General features: G+C 42.3%; 2 protein-coding genes across 3 annotated transcripts; both read left to right on the forward strand.

Moving 5' to 3' along the window:
- The first annotated feature begins 476 nt into the window (after positions 1-476).
- Positions 477-15,686, forward strand: ATMIN (ATM interactor). 2 transcript variants are annotated; one of them, XR_012057713.1, is made up of 5 exons: positions 477-758; positions 6,118-6,243; positions 7,205-7,404; positions 8,374-10,344; positions 10,569-15,686. XR_012057713.1 is itself a non-coding variant. In XM_002194855.7 (4 exons), exons 1-4 carry the CDS (start codon positions 546-548, stop codon positions 10,202-10,204), a joined length of 2,370 nt encoding a protein of 789 aa, XP_002194891.6. In that variant the 5' UTR covers positions 477-545; the 3' UTR covers positions 10,205-15,686. The 2 variants fall into 2 exon arrangements, 1 of the variants encoding a protein (XP_002194891.6); XM_002194855.7 differs by having other exon boundaries at positions 8,374-15,686.
- A 6,954-nt stretch (positions 15,687-22,640) lies between these two features.
- PPP1R3E (protein phosphatase 1 regulatory subunit 3E) lies at positions 22,641-24,042 on the forward strand. The gene has a single exon (XM_030282537.4). The coding sequence runs from the start codon at positions 22,942-22,944 to the stop codon at positions 23,899-23,901; it is 960 nt and encodes a 319-aa protein (XP_030138397.2). The 5' UTR covers positions 22,641-22,941; the 3' UTR covers positions 23,902-24,042.
- The last annotated feature ends 2,388 nt before the right edge of the window (positions 24,043-26,430 follow it).

Here is a 26,430-nt window from a genome sequence, read left to right on the forward strand (position 1 = left end):
CTAGAATATTCTGAGTTGGAAAGGGACCCACAAGGCTTGTCAAGTCCAGCTCCTGGCCCTGCACAGGCCACCCCAACAATCCCACCCTGTGACTTAAGAGCGTTTTCCAGATGCTCCTGGAGCTCTGCCAGGCTGCTGCTGTGCCCACTTCCCCGGGGGGGTCTGTTCTAATGTCCGACTACGCTCTGGATGAAGAGCCTTTTCCGGGTACCCAACCTCGCCCTCCCGCCAGAGCCCAGGCCATTCCCTCGTGTCCTGTCAATGAGCGGCAGGGAAATCGGTGCCTGCCTCCCGCCGTTCCCCCGCCTGTCCCGGTGTTCCCGGTGTTCCCGGTCGGTGTTCCCGCTGTTCCCGCTGTTCCCGGTGCGCCGTGTGTGTGCGCGCACTGTGCCGCGGGCCCGGCCGCACCGCTCGCAGCCGCCGCCGCGGGGCGCTGGCGGGCGGGGGCGGAGACGCGCCACGTGCCTCATAAATATTCAGTAGCTCCGCCGCCGATTGGCCGTCGGCCCCGGAAGGGGAGCGGGGCCCGAGCAGCTGACAGCAACATGGCGGCGGCGGCCGGGCGGCGTGGCGGGGGCTTGGGGCGGTCCCCCGCGCCCGTGAGGGACGTGCCGCCCGCCGGGGAGCTGGTGCGGCCCTCAGTGACAGAGCTGTCCCAAGTGCGGACCAACATCCTGTGCACCGTGCCCGGCTGCGGGAAGGTGCTGCCCAACAGCCCGGCCCTCAACATGCACCTCAGCAAGGCGCACCCGCTCCAGGTACCGCCGTGAGGCCGGGCCGGCCCCGCCGCCCCCTCCCGCTCGGCCCCTCGCCGTGGCTGCGTGGCTCTGCCGCGGCGCAGCGCCGTGTTCCGCCCCGGGGCCTGCGGCCGGCTCGGGTCCGGGTCCGGGGGGCGGCTGAGGTGTTGGCTGTGCTGGGCTTTGGTTCGTAGTGAGACTGAGGGGCGGTGTGATTCCCCACCTTGAGAGGAATCGGGATTCTTCCGAGAGATTCTGAGGCAGTCGGGATTGTTCAGCCTGGAAAGGAGGGTGGTTTGGGGTGACCTAATTGAGGCCTTCTGGTACCTGAAGGGAACTCACAGGCAGGATGGGGACAAAAATCGGGAGTGACAGGACGAGGGGGAACGGGTTCAAGTGCAAAGAGAGTAGGTTTAGGTTAGATATTAGGAGGAAGCTCTTCAGTGTGACGATGGGAAGGCCCTGGCACAGGTGGCCCCATCCCTGGAAGTGTCCAAGGCCAGGTTGGACAGGGTTTGGAGCAATCTGGGATTGTGAAGGGTTTCCCTGCCCACAGTACGGGGATGGAACGAGATTATCCCCTTCAAGGATCCCCTTTAAGGTCCCCTTCCAACCCAAACCATTCTGCCATTCCAGATGGGAATATGGAGTGTTTCTCGTTGGCTTTTGTTTAAATTTCCCCTCGTGAAAGGCCCCTGCAGGTCTCTGTATAAATACACAAGTGTGTGTGTGAATGGGCTGACCAGTTGTGTTGAGGTTTCCTCTAAAATTACTTACAGAAAATAACCATTTTTTGCACATTTTAGTAAACATACCACAAGCAGTTAGGAGTTCTTTGGGACTCAGCTTCTGTTGTTTTACTTGCTTATCACCAATCTTTCTGCGGTAAGACTTTAAAGCCCCACTTGTGAGGTGCTGTGCAAACATGCAGCATTTCCTAACCTCATCAGCTGGCAAACCATCTCCATCACAACGCCGATGGCTGCTGGGGTTTTGTTTGTTTTTTAAAAATGTCTGAGCTAAAAAAACCCAGCAAAACAGATGGATGCCATTTTGGAAACAAGCCCTCATTTCCATAATACTCCTGAGCTAAGCATGTGCTGGGGGGGAGGAGAACCACGGTTCAGCAGGCACACATTGAGAGTGAGCCTTTTGGAAAGATATCTTTGCTTTTCCCAAAATTATAATGCCAAGTGTGCAAGGACAAATTGTATTCCTGGAAAACTTCAAGTGCAGCATTCACAGCTGAAAGTGCAGCCTCAGTGGGAGAACAATAAACATCCCTGTTCTGTGAAATGGCTACAGAGTCAAGTGTGGGTCACACGTGCTCATTGGCGAGGAACAAAAGGAAATAGTGTCAAGTGTACTTGCTGTCTTGTGTCTCTGGGATGTTTTAATTTCATTTCCTATATGTGCTAACAGCTTTACTGTGTGTTATGTGTTAGATCTCACATTCCATGTGGCGGGAGGTACAGCAGAAGTTCCAAGTGTTCTTTCAGGTCAGCAGAGTCATTTTGGTTGTGAGCTGATGCTCTGAGCGTGCAGTGCAGCTGGTGGGTTACATAACTCAGGGTATGATGGGTGAGGAGATGCTGCTTTCTCACCCAGCTTGCTGTTAGCTACCAGTGCCTTGTAGAATTAGAACATACTCCATACACCTAATTACTGAATCTGGTGATAGCTTGGAATAAATACTGAAATGTGTATGGATGCAGACTTTGAGAAACTCCTTGACTTGTTTCAAAGGCATTGTAATTAAGACTAAAATGTTATTGAAGTTTAAGGGAGACTAAATATTTTAATATTGGCATTCCCTCTTAAGAGGTAGTTGATTTCCCAGGTAAAAATAATTTAGGAGATTGCATTTATTAGTGAAATGTGAAATTAGTGAAGAGGCAACTTGGCAAATGAGATGGCAAGAAGCTATTGGAGAAGAAGAGAACACAATACTCATGAGGAGAAGGGAGGATGACTTGGTTAATATTCATTAATAAAAGTAGCACCAGTAGGATGTTTTTATACTAAAACCCATAAGGGATTGCAGTGGCAAAGGAAAGACATTTACATAGAGATTATCCTGTAAAAACAGAGTCAAGTGCAGCAGTACCAGGTTTTAGTCTTGTGAAGTGATAACAAACTGTTTGATCAGCTCTGGTTTGTAAACAGAAATAACCTGAGGTGGGAAACACTTGCAAAATAATCTGGTCATACATGAATGTGCATTTAGGGTAAAGCTGCTGTGAGAAGGGCAATCCTAAAATATGGCAGACGGATATTCTATGTCAGTACTGTAGGGTAAGAATCTGATTCAAAGAAGTTAAAATGAACCCATAAGATTTGTAGAAAATAACTGCTAAGGGTGATGAATGGCAAGTGTTTCTGACAGAGGGAAATTAGAAAAATTTGGCTTATTTTGCCTAACAAATAAGATATTGAGTATTGATACATAATTTTTTTAGCTCCGTGACAGAGGATAAGCCAATTAAAAAATGAGAGCAGTGGATATAGACTTGAATTTTTAAATTTTAATTATTTGGTCTTTTGGCTATATTATTTTATGGGAAGAAGGGAAACTACATGTGTGTAGTTTAAAATGAAGCTAGAAGAGTTAAAGAAGAGAATTCTGTGGATTATTGTGATAACTGGGAGGCTTTAGTAAGTGTGAACTGGAAAGGGTAGCACACCCTTGGGGTAGGTTACTCAAATACTGTACTGTCACAATGGTTGTTATCATAAGAATAAATGCACTTCTCTCCATGTCCTGTTTAGTGAAGCAATGGCTGAGCATCTGCTGCAAAAACCCCCATGTTTTAAATAGTTGACTACAGTCTACCGCAACATCATTTAAAATTAATCCTTTGGAGTAAGCCTTTCTGGGGCAGGAAAGCAATACGTCACTAAATTCACCTTGACTAAGTCTGTAGCAAGGACTGTTAATTCCTGCTTTCTGAAGTGTCACAAGCCATGTCAGTATTCCTTGCAGTGCAAGTGTCTGCACTGGGAGAAGTTAATTGGACCAATATATACCAGTAATTTTCATGGCTGGATGTTGTAGAAACATGGGACATAAAATCAGATAGGTAAGGAAGGAAGCTGTGAGAATGTCTTAAACAGGACTGGCCAGGTGGGCTTTGAGAAGATTCAAGATTAACCATTTAGAGCCACGAGTACTTGGGATAGGTCAAAGCAAGATTGCTGTCCATATATAATATCTTATATGTGTAGAGTATGTCTCAACTTGTCACAAGTAATGTGTGTTGGTCGCTGCCACTGAAGGCTATGTTCCAGCTGTTAAAAAGGCATCTTACTGGCTTAAAGCTTTTAAAAAAAAATTGCTGTTATTCTATACCTTAGTATTTCAGTCATTTTAAATAACCTGACTGAGGTTAACCTGTTAAGTGGCTGAACATGTTTCCCATATTGCCCTGTCAGTTGTTGGTTTGTGATGTTAAATATAACACACTTAATAACTTTTTATTTAGGAATAAGTAACTCTAATTGCCAGTTACTCAGCATATTGGTATCATCTGCAGTGGGAGAGGCCAAGCATAGCTTTGACTTAAAGGCAGATCTTCTTTTCTCCTGAGGATTTTGACATGTGATGAAAGTGTTCTGTGTAAAGTCAGGGTTAAAAAGTGGAATTGGGGCTGGAACAACTGGATTTGTGTCGTGTTCCTGTTTAGGGCAGTGGCTCTAGGAGATACAACAATAGTCACAGTGATGATTAAGCAGAGATAGAACAGGCCTGTTTATGAATGGGCTGCCCACAGGGAAAACTGCTGTATAAGGTGCTTAGAAGGTAAAAATGTTACATGAAAACTCCCTTTTTAGAAACTTGTTCCAGGTTTTCTTGATTTGGCAGGTGACCATTTTGGTCAAGAGGCTCTAAATATTGCTTGTTTGAGTCTGGTATGTCATTAATAAAAACGAACTTGTGCCAATGTCAGCAAGTAGCAGTGATGAGTGTGTGGAAATATAACTGAAATGTTGCTTGAAGGGATTACATTTTACAGATTAGCTTAGTTTAAGAGGTAATTTGAGGGAAAACAAAATCATTGTTCTCCCCAGCTTCCTGAGGTTTAAATGAGAGGACTTCAAAAGCAAGGCATGAGTGGCTGAGGACAGCATTGTTGGGTTGTGAATAACTGCAGGTGGGTAAGAAGAGGGGGTGTGAGCAGTGAAGCCCTTTGGGCCCTGGCAGCTGAGGTACATATTTTATTTGCTTCACATTGGGAGGACTGTTGTGCTTTGTGCATTCTCTGTGTTTGGTGTAACCTGTGTAAACATGACCAGCTGGAGATCTGCCCAAAGAGGTAGTTAGGGAGTGACTGGTGTGAAAACAACCTTCCATTACTGACTGTGCTCGCTATCCTCGTGCTAAGGAAAATCAGGTGCAGAGTTCAAACAGAGCATGGTCCCTTTCCTCCCTGAAAAATCATATTGGTGATGCCATCTTGGACTGCAGTAACTGGCTCTGGGGACTATGTTTGGCCTCCGATTCAGTCTCAGGATGGAAGGAGACTCTCAGCTACTTTGAGCATCCGATTTTAAATAGTTTTAATTTTTTACTTGGATATAGATGCCTGATGCTTCCACTGAGACCCTTTCAGTTAGGGTATGTCTAGAGATACATGTCTTGTCTGGTTTCCATGCCAGTGTCCTCAGAAGGAAGGGATTCTATGTGGCTGAACAATCTGGACAGTCTCACTAGTATGTCCTACCTATATGTACATTTGAGGTCCTCTTTGAGCAAGTTGTGTTGCTTGCTTCTATGAACATGTGAGGGTCAGTAAGACAGCTCACATGGAAAGCCTGGACAGATCGGTCACTTAGTGTTTGGAGGGTCAGAATTAGCATACCAGTTATTTCATAGACTTAAGTGAGATTTGGTTTATGATCTAAATTAAGTGGCAGAGCATACTTGGCATTTTTCATTTTTATTACAACTCTAAACAGTGCTAACAGAATTCCAGCATCAAGGAAATGTTATGTTTCACTGACTAATCTTAATGGAGCTTCACGTACTGTGCTACTAACAAGTAAAACCACTTTGAATCAGCAGTCTAGGGTAGTATCTGTATGGAATTTTTTTTGGCTCAAATAACAGGAAACAGGACAGGGAGTGTCGTGGTAAAAGTAAATCATACAGTACCACTACTCCATAGAGCTTGTTGTAACTGCACCTGGTAATTTTGGTGGGATATTTGCAAAGTGGTATCCACACAAGGTAAAAACTCCATTTAAACTTTGAAATCGCATAGGAAAATGCCTCCAACTCATTAAGATGTGTAAACTCAGCCATAGTTGATGTGTATTCTGAATATTGTCTTGAATATGCAAACCTGTAGAATTGTCAACTTCTCAACTGGTTCTTTTTCAGGATGGAAAACTTAATACTCCAATAAGGAAGGGTTTGAAAACTTCACAGAAATTCTACTGCTGTCCTATTGAAGGCTGCCCTAGAGGACCAAACAGACCATTTTCCCAATTTTCTCTTGTAAAACAGGTATTCCTGTTTCCTGAAGTATTTTCACACTGATTTAGTCCTGTCTCTACTCCAAAGAGTGTGTGCTTTTGCATACAGATACAAGCATAACCTCTCAGCAAATAGGCAGAAGTTGGAGAACTGTATGCAGCAACTCCAAGTGCACATGTGATTCATGAGTTTGCATGTTTGCATGTTTTATTAGAGGACTTGAACCTTTTGATCAGACAGTTGCCAGTATGTTTTTCTAAACTAGATCAGAGCCCCTCTCCACAAATTAAATGAATGGAGACAGATTAAAGAAGGGGGGGGGAAGTCATGGTAGCAACTGATGAAGGTTTAAACCGTGGCTGATGCTTTTAACTGCTTTTTCAAGTAGTCAAGGATTAAAAGCTTTTCTCTGCTTTAATATCAAAATGCATTTGTTTACTAGTTAACCTGTTTAAGAAAACATATAAGACTTGTTTCTGCATTACTGAGCAGAAAGAGCACTGTGCTGCAGTTGGTTACCCATGCTGAGCTAGGGACCCTGTAGGAGGTGAGTGGCTGGCACTTGGTGCCATAAATGAAAAGGAAAAATTCTGGTGTTTGCTCTTGTGTTGACCTGTATAATTTGAGATTATTTGCTCAGTTGTAGATCCTCAGGAGTGTGCATATATTGCAGCACAGACTTAATGTGCTCTTTTGGCAAGGTTGATCTATAGATTTACTGATGTCCACAGGAAACCTTTGATGGCATTAGAATGGGTAGATGTTTATCTGTATTTTTAAGATGCATGTAGCATCAGCAGATTTGCAAACTTCATATTCTCTCTATTGATTTCTTTAAACTTATTTATAATAATGCTTTAAAAAAATAATTAATGCTACACTTCAGCACTACTTAGCAACTAAAAATTGCAGATATTTTCTCCTCTAACCGTGATTTTCTTTTTTTAATCTTCACTGAAAGCTAATGTTTACTTTCCCTTGTGTATTCTAGCACTTTATGAAAATGCATGCCGAAAAGAAGCACAAATGTGATAAATGTAGTAACTCCTATGGCACAGAATGGTATTTGAAACGGCATATAGAGGTCTGTGGCAAGACTTTCCAGTGTACTTGTGGGTGCCCTTATGCCAGCAGAACAGCATTACTGTCCCACATTTACAGAACTGGCCATGAAATTCCTGCAGAACACAGGTAAAAGTGAAGCAGTGACTTAATGATACGTTCATCACCAAGTCCCTTGTGTCTCATGTGCTGCCTTTTTGTCTCCTTTCTGTTGATTAAATAGGAAATAGGATCATGTTGCTTTAGCTGCAAAACAGTTAGCAGTTTCTTTGTTGCTTTTAGGAGTTTCTGTTTTGTTGAAGGCAGTGGTGATCATCTAATCAGTAAGATCTGGTTTCCCTACATAGAAAACAAAAAGTACTGATGACACTGCAGTGCTTGGTATAAATGGTGGTCATTCTTGTTGTATCTACTTTTACAGTTCTGTGAGAGTAGACATCATTAGGAGATATTTATAGCTGGTAACTGAGATGTGGAATGCGGTTCAGGTTATTTTCTTGTACAGTCTAGTCATTGTTGCAATTGTTGGTGGATGTATTTTTTACCATCTATGTTTAGATTTATAGTTTCAATATGTCCATCTATTTCAAAAAGGGTAATCTACTTTCTGAGGCCTAGCCTGTCTTTGAGATTCAGCTGCTGCAAAATTATAAGTTTTGTGTGAAAAATTGCTAATTTTATCTTACCATTACCCGTACACATATTTTAAGAGCTCCGTCCCTTCAATGCTCAGTCTGAGTTATTTTATTGTTATTTTTGTCTGTTATTTTGACACTTCAAAATAACACGTTAGAAGTCTTCAAATCAGTGTGCTTAATGTAAGAAGGGAAGACACCATCTTAACCTGCACATCCATTTGGAAATAGATTTCCATAAGGGGTAGTGTTTATTCTTTTTTAAAATGGGAGAGCGAGGAATGACGTTTAGCAAAACTGAACTTCATGGAGTCTTTTTATATTTTAATCTGGATTAATTGTCTTCTCATATCCAACCTCATCTGTGACTTCAGTTGGTATTTTCAATGCAGTAACTGAAAAGAATGGAAGGCAGATGTTCTGTGTTGGAAAGAAGTATAAATTATTGATCTCATGTTCACAGGGATCCTCCTAGTAAGAAAAGGAAAATGGAGTCCTCCATGCATAATCAGCAGTTGGCAGAGAAAGCAAATGAAGCATTCAGCAATACCCACAGTACTGCTCCTGGCACTCAGGAATTGGAGTCCTCTGAAGTCAAAGTAGCAGCCTCTCTTGAAGGCTCCTGCAGTTCTAACTTCACAAACCAAATGCAGCCAAAATGTGCACCAAAGATGCTTTTACCCAAGCCCAAGGTGGCTTTGGTTAAACTTCCAGTGATGCAGGTTGCTCACTTGCCTGTGTATGTATCTGCAACAGACTCTTCTGTCAAACCTGCTGTAGTGGCTGTTGATAATCAAGGTTCACTTGTAAGTACTGTACATTTATTGCCTCAGTCTATAGGAATCCTGATTCCAGCCCTGGAGGCAGAAACACTTGTATTTAAAGACAGTATGCCTGTTTCAAAAGTGATGACTTCTGGTGATTGTGAGCCAGTAAGTACTGGTGTACAAGTTGAACTGGACATGGTTACATCAAATAACACAGGGCAAGATCTGGGGAATGTTTGTCACAAGAGCAAAATTTCTTCAATAAATATACAGACTGACTTATCTTATATCTCACAGAGCTTTGTACCAGCTCCAGCCTGGACTCCCAATTCTTCTGTGTCCTCTTGTTCTCAGACAGATCTGTCATTCAGTTCCCAGGTTTCATTACCCATCAGTGTACAGACACAGACACTGCTGCCTGCTTCCAAGCTGACTTCATCCATAGCTGCTCAGACTGATGCTTTCAGTCAGGGCTGTTTTCCAACGTGTGGCATTTCCAGAGAGACTCAAACCAGCAGGACACAGGACTGTATTGATGGAAGAGTACAGATGGACCAGGCTGTAATGTGCAGTGACATTTTTGACAATGTTCCTTCATCATATAATGTTTCTACTCACATTGAACTTCCAGAAAGCAATTTAATGCCTGCAAGTATAGATCAAACCTTGCTACAAAGAAGTAGCTGCAAGAGTCTGAATGAGGATACAGCTAAGTCTGAATCCCTTATCAGCTTCAATACACAGACTAATATACTTCCATCTCAAAATACAACAGATAATCAAACCCAGACAATGGATCTGCTAAGTGATCTGGAAAACATCTTTTCAGGAAACATGTCTGGCCAGACACTGGATAATCGTGGCCTTTTGTCCGAGACAAGTTCTAATGCTGACACACATCTTCCATCTGGTCCGTCACAGAGCACAGGGATAGACTTCGACATTGAAGAGTTCTTTTCAGCATCCAACATCCAAACTCAGACTGAAGAGAGTGAGCTTGGTACCCTGAACTCTGAGCCAGTTTTGGAGTCACTGGACATTGAAACTCAGACTGATTTCTTATTTTCAGATAGTGCCACTCAATCATATAACTGCCGAGGCAATTCTAACTTCTTAGGTTTGGAGATGTTTGATACACAGACACAGACAGACTTGAATTTCTTTTTGGACAGTACTACCCATCTGCCTTTAGGAAGTATTCTGAAACAGTCCAGTTTCTCGATGAGCACTGACTCATCTGATACAGAAACCCAGACAGAAGTATATATGGCTACTAAAAATACACCTGCTCAGAATATTGAAAGCAAAGTCCAGCTCAGTAGTGCTGAGACTCAGACTATGGATAGCTGCTTTGAGAATCTGGGGAGTTTATTCCTTACCAGCAATGAAACACAGACAGCAATGGATGACTTCCTTCTGGCTGACTTAGCCTGGAATACAATGGAGTCCCAGTTCAGTTCAGTAGAAACACAGACCTGTGAAGAGCTGTGCTCCTTGTTCCAGAGCTCTGACAAGCCCAGCCACTGAGTGCTACATAATATAACTGTTTCTTGTGGTTTGAATTTAACTTATTGGGGTGGGAGAGATGGCTTTACCAAGTGATCCACTTTGCATTATTGAATGTACTTGTCACGAGCAGTTGACCTAAGAGACTTTTCATGCTGAAGGTACTCTATTGAATATGTAACTTAACATAAACTATGTGTGTATAAATAGAGGGGAAGGGGGGGGGCTGTAACGTGTTAATGTACATTTGAACCTTAAAAATTATGTGGTGCCTATGTTTTTTCCTCAGACTTCTTTATGAAGCTGTTACTGCTTTCATCTAAGTGGAAGAACTTTTAAAGTTGTTCTCAATATCTCTCTCTCTCTATTCCTGGCTTACATGCAGGGTTCCAATGTGCTGGACCAAAACCTGACCTGTTCAATTGAGATGCTTCCCTGAACTTATGGGGGAGGATTCTATTAGTGTAAGCTACTTCTGTTTACTTTTTTTAGTAGCTTGTATTTTAAATCCGGCATGAACGTAATCAGCCGTATTGTCTTCTTTTACTTTATGCCTTCACAGCTCTTTCTCCTGCATAAGCTGACATTTTCCAAATACCTGTCCAACACACTAGACACGTAGAGATTCTTGAATTGTTGAAAATATTTATTATTAAAAAGGTGTGTAAAGCAGTATTTTTTTTCCCTGAGTGGCTCTGATGCTCTTTGAAGGGTAGGAAGAGAACTTGGAATTTGTAATTGTAGGGAAAATTAGTATGTTGTCCTTCTAGCTAGTATAATAAATGGGACTAACATTTTTAGAGTCTTCAGAAGGGATTTGCTTAAATTATTTTTGTCTTGAAGATGCAAATGTTACAATGTGTGTGCCTCAGAGACTGGAATCATTTGGTTTTGCTGAAATTCTTCTAGCTTTATTGAGATATGAGTTGAGAAATGTTACAGTGGTTTACTACCTTAAGAGAAATCTTTAAAAATGGACAATTAAATTCCTTAAAACACTCACCTTGACTTCTGGTTTTGGACTTCCTGCTTCCAAAATCAATTGGAAATCCATACAGCAGATCTGGGAGATCAGCTCACAGAAGCCCTTCCAGAACAGCTCTATCTTGCTTTTGCACTTTGATCTGCAGCCCTCATTTCCTGCAGCTTTCACAGTTTCCCAGAGTATAGTCAAATTCACACAAACTAATTTTTCAGAGAAAAAGCATCTGACCTCTTGGCACCTTTTTTTTAATGTTTAGGTTGCCCCTCGTGCCACTGTTTGCAGTATTTTTCATTTACATTAAGCCAGTTGTGAATGTATGGTGGAATCTGGCCTTAAGTAATTTTTATCTCTTACTATAATATCTGTGAAATGTAGGCCTCTGGTTTTCTACTGGACAGTTTTTTGTTTCTGTAACCTTAAAGGAAAACTCTCTGTGTCAAATTCATGGGCCTGTAACAGACTTTACTCCTCCATTGTTAGAGGAGTATTTACTGTACAGCCCAGCAGCAAATGTATGTCCAAGCCTTAGGTTTTCAAGACTCCCTATGCTTTGTGCTGTATATTCTCAATTCAAGGATGTGGGAGTTAAGTTACTCATCCATTGCAGCCAGCTTGTTTTTGTTGCAGATGAGCAATACCTTTTTTTTTTTTTGTCTTTTCCTAATAGTCTTTGTATTGCTGTGTTGAGTGTCTTTACTGAAATAATCTCTTCAGATTAATCCCAAAACATATATTTTCCTCCTGAAACCCCATTTGTATTGCCTGTTTGATTTTTCAACATTTCTAGGTATGATTTCAGACACTTCCAGCCTGGCTGAAGAAACTGCAGTACGGAATCTTGCAGTTCTTCAGGAGGAAGTAACTCTGCTATGAGGAATACCCCCGGGTTTCACATTATCTGTAGAGTTCTCATCTGAAGGGTGGGATATATTTACAAAAAGAAGGCCTCACTTGTAATTTTGTTTGTTGTGAAGATATGACTGAGTCATACTTACCTGCCTACTTTGAAATTGAGAGATAAGATAAAGAACAAAATTAGGTTAATTTATTCTATTGCAATATCTTTGTAGTAATGTTGCAACTTCACATGTTAAAGTGTTTTTCCTTCTCCTTTCTTCTCCTGGCTGGAATACCAGGGAATGCTTCTTCATACACTGATTTCTGTGATTCCCATGTACAAGTTGTCTGTACTGACATGTGAAAGAGAGGCAGTTACTAGAAACCTGGTTTGGAAAAAGGGTATTTTTCCACAGCTGTAGAAGCTGTTCATTACCTCTGAATTTATAAAGTGAGTCTTTACTCTGCAAGAGGAGGAATCTGGGTGCTGAGGAGCAGAATTACAGAAGGAGTTGATTGTAGCCATCAGAGAGACCAGCGAGGTTTAAAGTACTTTACAAATTGGAGTGATAATTGCCATGTTACTGTAAGCCAAAGCTTACAGTAAGCTTTGTAAGCCAAAGCTCTTAACATCAGCAACTGCCAGGAAAAGACCCAAAAGTTTGTGTGGATGAAATCTTAAAGTGTAATCATTACCCAGTTATTGCACTTTTTAATTAAAAGTCCTTCTGAGGTTTGTGTGTTTTATTAGAACATGCAAATCATAATTCTTTTACTCATTCTATTTGTTTAAAACTGTTTGGAATTTAATTAGGTGAACACAGTGCTACAACATGGAGTCATGTATTGAAAGTGCAGTATTAAGAAATCATTAAATGTCTGCACTGTCTTAGGAAAGACAAAATTACCTTCTGACCAAAATTAACTTATTTCTTCACTAATTTGGTTCTCCATAAATTATTCATAACAGTGAAAAACAGGTTTGGATCATGTATTTCTGGCATACGTCACTCAGTTTGGATTTATTAAGTACTTTTGTGAAAATGTGAAGACTGCAGCCAGACTTCATAGTTTGATGAATCCCACAGAAAACTTCACGAAATCTGATCTGAAACACTATTGCTGAATATTCCAAATTCTTCACATTTAAACAAATTCTTAGAAAAAGTTGATTTTCCATTTTTTTACTTTGTTATAAAATAAACTTCAGACAACTGTTTTTAGGTAGAACTAAAGTGTTATCTCCCTTTTTCTGCAGTTTGTCTCTGATTTGATTTTCAAGGCACTGTATTGTAAGTATTGGTCAGCAGTGACTTACTGTCTTACTCTTTGTATTCTCTATTGCCATTAGAGCTGCTATACAGAAAGTAACATCAGATTCTCTGTAGCCTCTTGGCACAATTTTTTTATCTGGAAGTGATACTAATATTATGTGTACTTACCCTTTGTGTTTCCTGCTTAATTCTCTTAAGCTGTGATGGCTGGATCTTGATCTGGATGCCTGTGTAACACTATTATAAAATTGAATTAGCACTTCTGTAGTTTCATTTGTGCTTTTCTTTAATATATATATAAAGAGTCGAACAAAGGAAACAGCAGATTTGGGACTTGCATTCTGTGAGAACATAAGCACAACTAAGCTGAAAAATGAAAATCTGTCTTGTTGCCTTCCATATTTGTTTGTCAGAATGCTAAAAGTTTGACAGTAGATGCTTCTTCTTCTTGTGGCTTTATTTGTATCTATTTCTGCTAGTACACCTGTAAATACTTTCTGCTGTGGGTAGGGAGGGAGTCCTCCCCAAAACTTTTTGTCTTGGTCTAGAAAAATTGGTAGTTTTAAGTCCGAGTTTGCTAATGCTACATATTCTTAGTTGTGCAAAGCTGCTTATGTTTAGAAAATTCTCATTTCCAAAGGATATGAAAACATTAAAAAATGTATATATACTTGCAGCTGTAAATTAAACAGCTGCAAAAGAAACCTTGTGAAACCTCATTTCGTTTTGAACAACTTGATTCAGTGTCTGTAACTTAATGTATGTAACTAACTCCTTAGAAATTTTTATTTCAAGGCACAATACACAGTTTTTTCTGTTGGAAACAAGAGGCTGAATTTCCCTATTAGTCATATGGACCCCAGTCGTGTAGGGGCAACAGAACAAAGAACAATGGCTACCTTCCAGTATTCTAAATCCTTAATGCTGCTAGGATGTGAATTGATTTGTTTGGTGAGGCTGGGTAGAAATGTAAGAGTTGGCAGGACTGGGGGCTAGAGGGGGTTTAAAAGCCTTTTAAATGTAATAGAACTGATACTGAATCAACATAGAGTGCTCGGCTTGCAAAAGAACATGTTCCTGAAATGGCAACTCTGAGGTGAACCAAATGTGCTTGCCTTTATCATTAAGGCAGACAGCTTCCTTTGCTTTAATATATTTCTGACATGTGCTGATTTTTTAAACATGATCTTAATGTTGCATTCACACCAAACTGTTGGTAACATTCTGGGCCTTGCAAGCTTTTTCATTCCTGTTTGGTTTAAGGTGCTGCTATGCTTGTGTCCTGGTAGGATGGGCCTCCAGTAACCAGGCTGCCATTGATAACAGGAACACTGTGAGGATACAGCTGTTTAATGGTAGCAAACCAGTGTATGGTGCAATCATGCATCTCCTGTTTCTTTTGTTGTTATTTTTTAAGAGTTGATGTGAATTTAAATATGTGCAAGAAGGACTTGCTGCTTAGGACGTGACTGAATTCTCTTGTTTCAAGTGCCATTGCTATGCAATGAACAGAACTCAGCGCTCAGCCCCACAGTCAGGGTGAGGGAATGTTTGTGTTTGTGCGTGTGACTCTTCACTGAAAATGTAACCATACAGCCTGAAATGGTGGAAACGCCTCAAGGAACTGCTGAGTTAAATAACAGAAGTCCTTTTACTTGTGACCATTTTTCATATGCTGGCTTTACAATACCTGCAACAACTAGCAGTGGAATATAATAGATGACTTGTGGTGATCTCAGCTCTACATTTCACAACATCCAGTGCTTTACATGCTTCAAGCACCTGCATGCAGAGCTAGATTGACAGTACCTCTATCTACAGACCTTTGCAAGTGCATCTGTGATAAAGCTAGGTATGAAAGATGGCCATATCTTTACAGCTTAAACACTTCAACACCTGATTACAATCTCATTTAAGTTTGTAATTATTTGGAATGAATGAGTAATAAATCTCATGGGTGAGTCTTTCCCAAAGCGTGTGTGACTTCATCTCAGCAAGGCTGAGAAATATCCTTAAAATATTTTTGTTTTCATTACTGTGGGATTTTTTTATTTAGTGGACAAATCTGGATTTCAAAGGATCTTCATGTTTAATTCTTGCTATTTAAGCCAGTAAACTTGCAGTGACCAGACAAAATCAAGCATTCATTTCTTAGACCTATTTTACAAGTGACAATCCCAAAGAAGGAATGTTGTCCTAGTAACTGTGAAACTTGTAATTACATTATTGCATGCAGAAAAAACCTTGTGCCAAAATACTGTTTCATATTTTCCTCTGTTGGAAACTGAAGTGTTACACAAAGCTACTAGTAAGTTATTCACAAGTTGAAATGTTTTGTTCACAAATGAAGCACTTATTCAGTCCTGTAAATTATACATATTTTGGAATAAAGTTAACTTCAATCATTTTTTGCCTTCTGTTTTAATGGCCATGACCTCTGCCTGCAGAGGCCTGGGTGGGGGATTCAGTGCCTATTGGCAAGTACCACCCATTGCTCCTGAAACGTATCTTACAATGTCTGTTCTTGATCTCTGGAGGTGCAAAAAGGTTCTCTGTCTCAAACCTTTCATCAGCTCAAAATGTAATCTTTACCTTGTACATGCAGTGCATGAACCTCAGCAGTTTCAGCTCTGTGGCAGATGTCTCACCTCTACAACACTCTCAGGACAGGGCTCCTTTGCCTTCTTCCTCAACCTTACCATCCACCCCTCCTGTAGGGTGGTTTAAGATCTCTCGTGTTGTAACATCCAGTAGAAATTCACCTGCAGTATCATGATTCTATTCTAATGCCTTATTATTTTGTTATGTATTTTATTTAACTGAGAAAATATTTTTGCTACTGTAAATATTGAAAAAAACCCCAAAGCCTAGAGAAGCTTGGTTTGGGTATGTCTCATACTCTGTCCTTTTTCTTCCTGCACAGCTCCCATGCTTAGTGATGATCCCACCATTTTCTGTTAGTTGGAGGATATAAAATTCTGATTTTTCTTTTTACCTGTAAGTCTTGCATGTGTGATTCAGAGGAGGTGAATGAGCAGAAGCCTCGTGACTGAAAGTTCTTCTGCACAGTTCCCTCAGCTGTAATCATGAATGAAGCATTCTCTGATGGACAGCAGGAGGCTGCTGAGTTCAGCCCCATCACAGTCTGAGGTAAGCGTTTGCAAGCAGCAGCATTCAGGTATTTCCAGAGGGAAAGAGGTATTTACAGTGGGGAAGATGTCATAAATATCTAGAAACTAAATTCCTGTTCAGAGTGTTTAAAATCATGCAATAGTCAGATGTGTAAGGTCCCAGGAATAACAGCCCTATTCCCATCATAGGGATATTTCTGCTATAGATTAGGCTGTTATTTGAGGCTTTTCATCATTTAGAATGGATTTGACTTATAGGCAGAAGTCAGATATTTTGACAGACTGCACATCTGAAAACTTTCACAAATGGAAGACAGTCCAAAAGGCAGGAAAAACTTAACTCTTGATTGAGAACAGACTAAGAAAGTGTCTGTTCAGAGATAGGGGAGCCCCATGTATTTTCAAACTACTTTCTTGCCTGCTGTTGCTCAGAATTTTGCTGGCAGTGAAATTGTTCCTGACTGGTATGGGTTTAGTTTCTGAATTTCTTTCGCTTGAAGAAATTTCATGCTGGCGAGCTGATTGTTTTCCATCAGAACAATGCAGTTAGAGGCTGTTTTTCTTTCTTGCTCCAGGATTTGACAGTGAAATCAGTCCTTTGGATGTTTGCACCTAAAACAATAGGAGAAAAATGTTGATTTAACTTTCAGGTGTTCCATCATTGCATTTTCACATTGTTGTCAACAATTCACTTGTTTTGTTTTGGCACCTTGAATGGAGGAAGCAATTCTGGCTGATCCAGCCTGTAACTTTATTTCCTTTCCTTGAACAGGAATGGTGTTGTTCTTGAGAGAATTTAACACAAAAACAAGAAGCTGCTGTTTCCTCTGCTGGAAGAACCCAGTGTATTCAAAGGCACATAACTTGATTAAGTTTATGATGGCTGAAGTGTTGTGTATTTGTTTCTTTATGGTCTAGGTCTTTAATCAGCAGCTTTTGTGGCCTTCTGCAGAATAACCCGTGAGTGTAGTCTGTGTTCTTGTATCAGGCTGTAGTAAAACCTTTGTCTAATCTGATTTGACAGTTTCAAAAAACACAGCAAAACTCTTACCTGGTATGAAACACTGGAAAACGTGGAAATAATGTTTATCGTTTTCCCTGCAACTTTTTTTTTTTTACTATAATCCTAAAAAACTGATTGCAACTTAAACTGAATGGCTGCAACTTAAAATTAGTATAACAGCTTTGGCTTTACTTTTAATTGATAATGCATTCATTTTCCAGCTTTCTTACTGAACCAGCATTATTTTCAGTTGTCTGAATGGAAGAAATTGTCTCCTTCTGGACTTTGAAAAATGTTTCTAGTTTCACAGCTAGATATAGGTGTGCATATATATATGTATTGCATTTTCTATTTAGTGGAAAATGCAACTGAAACAAGTATATATGAATTTCTTTATCTTGGGGCTATTTTTGAAAGTTGCTTGTTTTTTTAGAGTTTGTATTTTGTATCTAAATATGGAAAACAGATTAGAAAATATTTTACTATACAAATACTACTTTCCAGTAAAAAGGTACAAAGAAGGGAAGAAAATGGTCTATTTTCTTCTAACTGTGAAAAAAAATGAAGTATGCAACAAGCTTATTTTTGGTTCTATAAAGTCATTAACTAGTGCTATGGAGACCATTTGCAGTTGATAGAAAGCCCTGTGGTTATTTTACACCATGATATGAAGACTGAGTCACAATTACTCTTACTAGAAAATGGGATTTGGGAACATCCCTAAGTCCATTTTTTCAGGTACTTACATGAAGAGTTGTGTTAAAAGTTCTAGGACTGAAAGAGTCCCAAACCTGCTTGCTGTGACTTAATCCTTGTTAAGAAAATTCAGTCCTTCTAAAAAGTGTAGAATTATTTCTATAAGAAAAACAAATGCTCTTTATTGTTTTCTCCAGAAATGTGATGTTCATGTTAGGGTATTTTGCTCTTTTTCACTGTCTTAACTGGGCTTTTTTTTTTTCTTTTTTTTTTTTTTTTTTTTTTTCCTCTCCAAAATTCTTTAGCCACTCAAAAGTCAGCAGACAGTTAATGCTTAATTAATAAAATTGTGTGTGAGCATCATCATACTCTAAGGCAGATTCACAAGGTCATGAACATAGGTAAACTCTTAAAATTCTATTTTCTTATTAATGCCATGTCTTCATTTGGGTCCAAATACTTAAAAAAAAAAAAAAAAAAAAAAAAAGGCAACAACAAAACAAAACCAAAACCCTAAAAAACCAATACCCAAGCACAAAACACCCTTTCCAAGTGTCACATGTCTTGTTTAGCAGAACTTTCAGCCTACTGGAATTTACTCACTGATTTGCCATCAAAAATTCTTGATATAACTCTATGAATCAAAGAATTTTCACCTTAATAGATAAAGACTGTATAACCTGGTTGGTAAAGATAGTATTTGACACAGAAATCAATACCATTGTTATTTTATATACCTCAAGCACACTATCTCATTCTAATCTGGCAATTCTTGAGATGTGACTAAGATATTTTCTTGGGGAAATAAATAAAGTCTGAGTTAATCATCAGCGTGGGAAGGTATTTTTAAAGTAGAAGCATGCAGAACAACTGTATCACGCAAGGCTTACAGAGTGCCAGTGTAAATACCATTGTCACATTCATGTAGTCACATAAGATTATTAAATTTGGGGGTGATATTCTCATGTAACACCTACATAGTTCATCAGCTTCAGAGGAGCTGCACAAATGAGAGTAGAAGTTGACCTTTACAGTTCATGTACTGAGTCACAACTTCATCTCCAAAGCTGCTGTAACCGTAATGCACTTCGCCTTTACATCCATTTTATCTGCCTGCTAAATATAAACCTGTTCTGGAAAGTTAAAGTGGACATGTGACAGGGGCCACTTTGGATAAGCCCCAGCACTCAGACACTCTGCCCTATTAATGGTTCCATCGAGGTTCTGCCTAATGCTCCCCAGCGCCGGTGTTTGCTTTCTCCTCGATTACCTGGACTCCACACAATCAATAAATGCAACAGAAGAAAGCTCCCCATTCACTTTCTGCTACAGTTCTGTCTCTTTCTTTGGAAATCTTTTAACAAAACGGGACCAAACATCTCTGTTCATTTAGCTGGAAATTCTCAGGCATCAGATGGATTTTAAATGCACTTTGGCATGGCAGAAATGTCAGGGGCACTCAGCTCACACAGGCAAACAAGAGGCTGTCTTTAAAAATTTTGACATCATCTGGAAGATGCAGAGACAGGTCAACAAAATGTTATTAGGACAATGTTAATTAGGACAAACCTTTATCCTGTGACCATGCTATTTAAATCTGCAGAGGGAGTGGAATCTGGAGGAATGAAAATAATGCCTGAGCACCATTTCCTAAGGCTGTCAACATTAATTGCAATGTAAGACTTTCTGTTCTTCTTGCCCTATAATAGAGCAAACCTGCAGAGCTCTAGAATTTACAGGATGCTGTCTCCATTGTGCTGGCACCTTCAAAATTATCTTGTCATAATAATACTACTTTCCAGCAAAAAGAGAATATTTTTCTTTAAAGGGGGTAGCTAGGGCAGTACTAATGCTTTCTGTATCAGCTTGGTTTTGACAGTATTATTTAGAAAAGAGTTTTGGAAAATGTCCTTACCATAGTGCTATAAAAGCAGAGATAGATTAGGCTTTGAAACTTCAGTTTTCAAAATTTTGTGGACTAAATTAAGATCTAGAGGAGGTGGTGGATAGCTGCCTACTACTGCATACATTAAACCATGGTTTCTGTGTGTGGTAGTGCTTACTTGCACTAAGGATTTCAGCATTTGCTGTGTACAAATATTTATAGTAGGCAAACCCAAAATTTCTTTTTAAATTTCCTTTTACAAACGGTGCCTGATGCTTCCCATCTTTAACTCAAACCACAGTTTCCACATCACAGAAGGATGCAGAAAGCTTCAGGCTATTTGAGGGAATGTCTGTGTGCGTATTTGTTAAATTTCAGTGCTCAAGATTTCATTTACTGCATCTGTCTTAAAATTCATCAGAGGGGGCAGCCTGATAGTAAGGACACCCTCAGAAGTGAAAGGCGTGGGTGAGAGTCCCCACAGCACACTTGGCAAGTGAGCAAGAGTAAAAAGAAAGCAGCAGCATCCTCAGATTCCATGAGGCTTGCTGGGAATGTTTGGACTAGGAGAAGAAAGTGAGAAATACCATAGTGAGAATTCTGGTGGTGTTTACACAGTGACAGTGCTTGAGACAAGGCTGAAGTGCCCCTGCATCTCGTGCTGCCTTGACCTGGCTAGTCCAAAGCTTATTGTGTTGGCTTGGGTTTTTTCCCTTTACTTTCACTGCGATTTCTCAGGTTTTATGCTTTTTTTGCTTACTAGTTTGGAGGAATCTGTATTTTCAACTCAGTTACATGAACTACCTCACCTGCAATCACCAGAGAGGGGAGTTGGGGTTTTTGGTTCCATGAAATAACATGGTTGTGGAAGGAAAGAGGAAACTTGAGAAAGCCAAAAAGCAATAGTATTACACAAGTTTATGATGAGAAGTTGGGCAACTAACATTACCAGAAGCGGGGAAGTGCAACTTTACAGAGGCACCCTAGTTGTGTAAAGTACAGCAGAAGCTAAATTACTCCAAAATTGTGTTCCCAGGCATACCACAAAAACATCCACACCTGACTGAATGGGTAATTTGGTTTAAACCCGTTTAGCTTATTAGTGTTGATACTTTCGCAGTGGTTTAAAAATATAAAGACTTTGCATATTGATGTAAAAAATAAAGTTCTCCACTTGATTTTAAGTGAAATGAACGTCAGTAAAACCAAGTGTTAGTTCATTAGAAAATGTTCATTATGAGAGAGAAATTATGGAAAAATTAATTCAAAAGGATGTAGCCTTAAAACCTGTTTGAAGAATTATTTGAGTCTGTTCTTGTCCCCATTTTAACATGAGTAGACAAAAACCAGACATGAGTTCATGTTCTTTTACTGAAATACTCATTTCTGTGAGGGAGACAGGAAAGAGACCTCAAAAAAAAAAAAAAAATCTTTCCCATGGTGTGCGTTAATGGACAAGTGAGACAATTTAAAGATTCTGGGCTAATGAATTCAGATGTACTTATTTATGTTGTTACTATTTGATTTTTCAAGACCTGTAATCAGGCTGCAAATGTGAGAGAGTTGCACAATGAAATATAACGGTGTCAAATTTAATACCGATGGGCATAATTTTCTCTACTAATGAATCATCTGTCATTAATAAGATTTGGAAGCCAGCAGTAATAATCTAGGAATTATTTTCATACTTATTAGTAAAGGAATTAAAGCTGATTGTTCTAATATGAGACAGTGGGTAACTTTTCCCTGTGTTCTGGTGGCTTTTTTTTTCTTTTTTTTTTTTTTTTTTCTCTTAGTCCTTATCAGGTTTACTTGTCCTATTCTTAATCTTATCAGCCGCATTTCCACTGTCAAAGGAACACCAAGTGCTGCAGATAAAATGCTAGAGGTGTAAAAAGCTCCTGCTCAGAAGCTAAATCAGAATCACATGTCAACACAGTTCAGGCTCAAGCTCTGGCAGGATGGTAGGATCATTGTTTTTAATGCCATTTACTAATTAAAAATGAGTCCCAGATTACGGAAAGTCTGGAATGAAGCGGCTTACTAAAGTGGTGGTTTAGCTCCTTGGACCGGCTACATCAGAGACTGTCATTATAATGTAATTTATTTGAATATAGCTCAGCAATTTCCAGATGCTCTTCTGACAAGAGGCGGCGGTTTATGTTTCACAAAGTCATCCTCCCCTGTTTCGGCCAGAGCTTTTTTTACCATGACGAAGACGCGTGGCAGGACTGCGGCAGGTGTATTTTATTCGGCAGATGTACTGTAAACGCATTACAGCAGATCAACTGGATTTCTTCCTTTAAATGTACACTGCGAGATCCAACTTGCAAGCCAGCTGTTTCTTATCGGCCCGTGTAATCTTCCCAAGCCCGGCTTTGCCTCTTCCTCTCGCAGCTATTTCTGTAACGGGATCGGACCAGCCGAGAGCACCGCTATGAATTTTAATGCTTCCACTGGGGAATCCCTGCCGCCTCCTCTTTTTGGATGAGATCCTCGAGGAAAGACCCAGAACAGAGCGAGGAGAGGAGGAGGAGAGGGACGGCGTAGCGGCGGTACCGAGGAGAGCGGGAAGGGGGAGCCGAGGGGTGTAGCTGGGGCCCGTGGCGAGGCCGACACCGAGGCGGGCACTGGGGCGGGTGGGAGCCATGGGGAAGGAAGGATGGCTCGGGGCGTGTGTCGCTGCCTGACCGCGGCACGTCACCAGCGGCGGCAGCCAGAGCGCCGCGGTCCCGCCGCCGCCCCCGCACACATGAACCCACCGGCATCCCCCGGGGCCGGCCGCGACCTGGACAGCGCCGACGGCATCCCGCGGGGTCCGGGCGAGAGACAGAGCCCGCGGGCCGGGCGCTAAAGCCGCCTTGCCATCCGCACGCCGCGGTTCAAGAGGAGGAGTCCCGGGTGCCGCGCCAGCCGCCGGCACCGCCGCCGCTCCCGCCGGCACCCCATGGATAAGGCGGGTTCGCTGCACAGCTCGGTGCCCGGGCCGCCACCCCGGCTCTACCTGCCGCGTAACTTCAGCTGCAGCGCCTGCCTCTATGGCAGCCTGGCCGAGCAATGCAGGGCGGGCTGCAGCCCCGACGGCGACGCCGCGCCCACGCCCGTGGTGCGGGAAGCGGCGGGCGAGAAGCCGCCGCCGAGCCGCGGCCGGGAGCCCACGCTGCCCGCGGTACCCCCCAGCCCCACGCAGCGCCGCCGCGCCAAGTCGCTGCCCACGCCCGGCGACCGCAGCCTGCGCCCCGCGCTGCAGCAGAGCCCGTCTCGCCGCAAGACCGTGCGGTTCGCCGACTCCCTGGGGCTGGAGCTCACCTCCGTGCACCTCTTCTGCGAGGCCGACCTGCCGCGGGTGCCGCTGCCCGCGCCGCCGACGCCGCGTCCCGCCGACCTCCTCAAGACCAGGAAGCCGCCGGCGCTGGGCGACCTGGAGCCGGTGCTGTTCGGGCCGCCGCCGCCGCTGCTGGAGCCGCTGTTCCCGCCGCAGCCCGGCGCCAGCCCCGGCTTCGCGGAGCGGGTGCGGGAGCACAAGGTGAGGCTGGAGTGGGTGCGGGCAGAGCCGGCGGGGCTGCGCGGGGCCGTGCGCGTCCTCAACCTCGCCTACGAGAAGGTGGTGTCGGTGCGCTACACGCTCAATGGCTGGGCCAGCTGCGCCGAGGCTGCCGCCACGTACCAGCCGCCCGCGCCGGCCGACGGCATCACCGACCGCTTCTCCTTCATGCTGCCCCTGGGCGCCGCCGCCTCCGCCGCCGAGACCGCGCTGGAGTTCGCCGTCCGCTACCGCGTCGCCGGCGCCGAGTACTGGGACAACAACGAGGGCAAGAACTACCGGCTGCGGGGCCGGCAGCGCGTCCCGCCCGTCGCAGGGCCCCCGCAGGACCCCGACAGCTCTGCCTGGATCCACTTCATCTGACACGGGGCAGCGCGGAGCCCGCGCAGGGCCGGGGGACCCTTCCGGGGCGGCTCGGCGCGCTCCCCTCGGCGCCTGCCCCGCCAGCCGCCCGCAGGAGTTTTCCCGAGTTCTGTTTACGGAGGGGTAAATCTGTGCTTTCTGTGTCACCACCGGGGCCGGGGGGAACCCTGGCTCGCCTCCCGGGCGCTCACGGGGTGTGGGCAGGGAGGCCGGGCGCGGGTTCCCCCTCAGTGCCCCGGGCGCTGTGGCTTCCACCAAAGCAGCGAGCGGCTGCCGGCCGGGCTCCGGTGCCAGGGGCCGGGAATGTGCGGGATTTGCTGGTCAGGACCGGGATCCGCAGGTGAGTGCACATCCTCCCGGCCCCGGAGGTCAGGCTGAGCTGCTGTCACCTCAGCAGGTTCCACGGAAGGCACTGCTGCAGGGCATCCCTCCCTCCTATTTGCCTAATCCTGCTCAAGCCAAGCCCGGCTCGGCTCCGGCTGGATCGGCCCTCAGCGCCTCGCTGACCGCCCGCGTTCATTGTCCCGCGGGGTCAAGGGCCTGATGGTGCAGGCTGAGGGACAGATTCGTTTTGAACCCAAAAAAACAAAAGTATGGATGCCCCAAGGCGTAGCTGTGTTTCATTATGCAGTGTAAGTATCAGATTTAAAGCAAAGATTTCTTTTTTTCTTTTTTTTTTTTTTTTTTTTTTTTTACTTTTGAACCCTGTTCCAGGTTTTTAATCATAGTTAGAAAGCAGAAAGATAGCACCACATCCTATTTGAAACACAACTCACTGAGAGATTTTAAAAAGAAAGTGTTTTGGTTTAGAATTCGTGTGGTACGCTGGTGGAAAAGTTTGTTAGGATCTGGTGTTTGTGTCAGTAGAATTGGTCCCACAGAGCTGCTTGTGTTCAGGTCAGCAGGCAAGTCGTGGAATTGCACCAAAAAAACGAGAGACGACATGAGCTGAATCCGTAATTCCAGTCTGCATCATGAGCAACACCTTCATTTGTATTCCTTTTGACAGTTTAATTAAACAGTATCAGTGCAGGAGCCTGCTTTCTGAATTTCCTGCTCCAAATTCTTCATAATAATTTCAGTAAGTGAGGGATTTTACAAAACTGGTGAGGTTTAATCAGAGAAATCAAAGAAAGTTCTACCTTGCCATATAAAAGTATATCAATCAAAATTATACAGCATACTGATTTCTGCCTTCAAATGTATGTTTTAAATTACATTGGCACTAAACAAAGCCTTTTCCTTTTAAAACATGCTTTTTCAGGAGTTCAGCTGAATACAGGTTGTGCTGGTGCCAAATCTGGGTGCTGATTTGCCAGGATTGAGGCATGCATGTGTTTGCTGGAGTGGGGCCTCTGCAAATATAACTAATGACAGTGGTAAAACCATGTCAGTGTGATTTTCTGGTTGTGAAGGGCTGTAAGATCAGGCCTTTAGGTTTTGAATTTTCTGCAGGTTGTTTTGGGATGAAATACTATTTTTTAAACTGCATTTTTGTGGTTCTTGGAAGGGTTAAGTGTCCCAGGCAGCTTGAGTAATGTCTGGAGTAATGAGTTCTTGAAGAACCTTTTGACTCTGGTGAGAACTGAGAGCAGTTTTGTCTCCTGAGGGTCTGATTTAGTCATAATAATTGTACTTATAAATTCTGGGGGAAAAAGAGATCTGGAAACTCAATGGGAAAAGAATATTTAATTTTATTTCTCTAGATTACTGGTTCTGATTTAATGGAAGTAACAGCAAGGCTACTTTCTGTAGTATTGGTAGCTTGGTTTTAATTTCCCAGTCAGTGTCCTAATCCCTGTGCTTTTAATGAAACTAAACTTAACAGAAACACACTGTCACCAACTATTGAGTATTTCACATTTTAGTATATTAAGATCCCCATCTTGTAATACAGTAATCTTGTAAGTTACACATTTATAAAGCTAGAATTGCACAGCTCGGGTCTTAAAGTGTTCATGATTAAAACATATTAAGTGGTGTATTTGATAAAGCAAGCCCAAGTGTCTTTTAGTTGAACTTTACTTTTTATAAGAGCCTTAATACTGGAGAGAAGGAAAAGGACTTGTCTCCATTTGAAAGCACTTTGAAATCTGGTAGAAATATAGCAAACCATCATTTATTTATGTGTTGTAGCTTTCCAAAGCTTGGCCTTTTTAACTGACAGAGTGAACCAACAGCAGCTATGGGGACTAATGAATATGCTTGGAGAAAAAAGTAGTTTCTATGTATTTTAGATCAACCAATGCTGCAACTTTGCTTATGAAGTTTTAACAGGATTTTCCTTTTATTGTTTCAATGGCTTTAAAAAACACAGAGAGCGCTAAAAACCATTCTTAACGCTGAGCAATTCTAGAACTCCAAAATTATTTTCCAGTGATTGGTAGTTTTCATTGTTGTTTGATTTATGTAGTTTTCATTGTAATTTGATTTATGCAGCATATGCAGGTCTCCAAAAATCTCTAAAAGCCTCTAAAAAAGTTTTAAAATCTTCTTCTAGCACCTGTAGCTTAAACACTTTCGATTTGG

Source organism: Taeniopygia guttata, chromosome 11 (assembly GCF_048771995.1).
Source record: "Taeniopygia guttata chromosome 11, bTaeGut7.mat, whole genome shotgun sequence".
Taxonomy (NCBI): Eukaryota; Metazoa; Chordata; class Aves; order Passeriformes; family Estrildidae; genus Taeniopygia; species Taeniopygia guttata.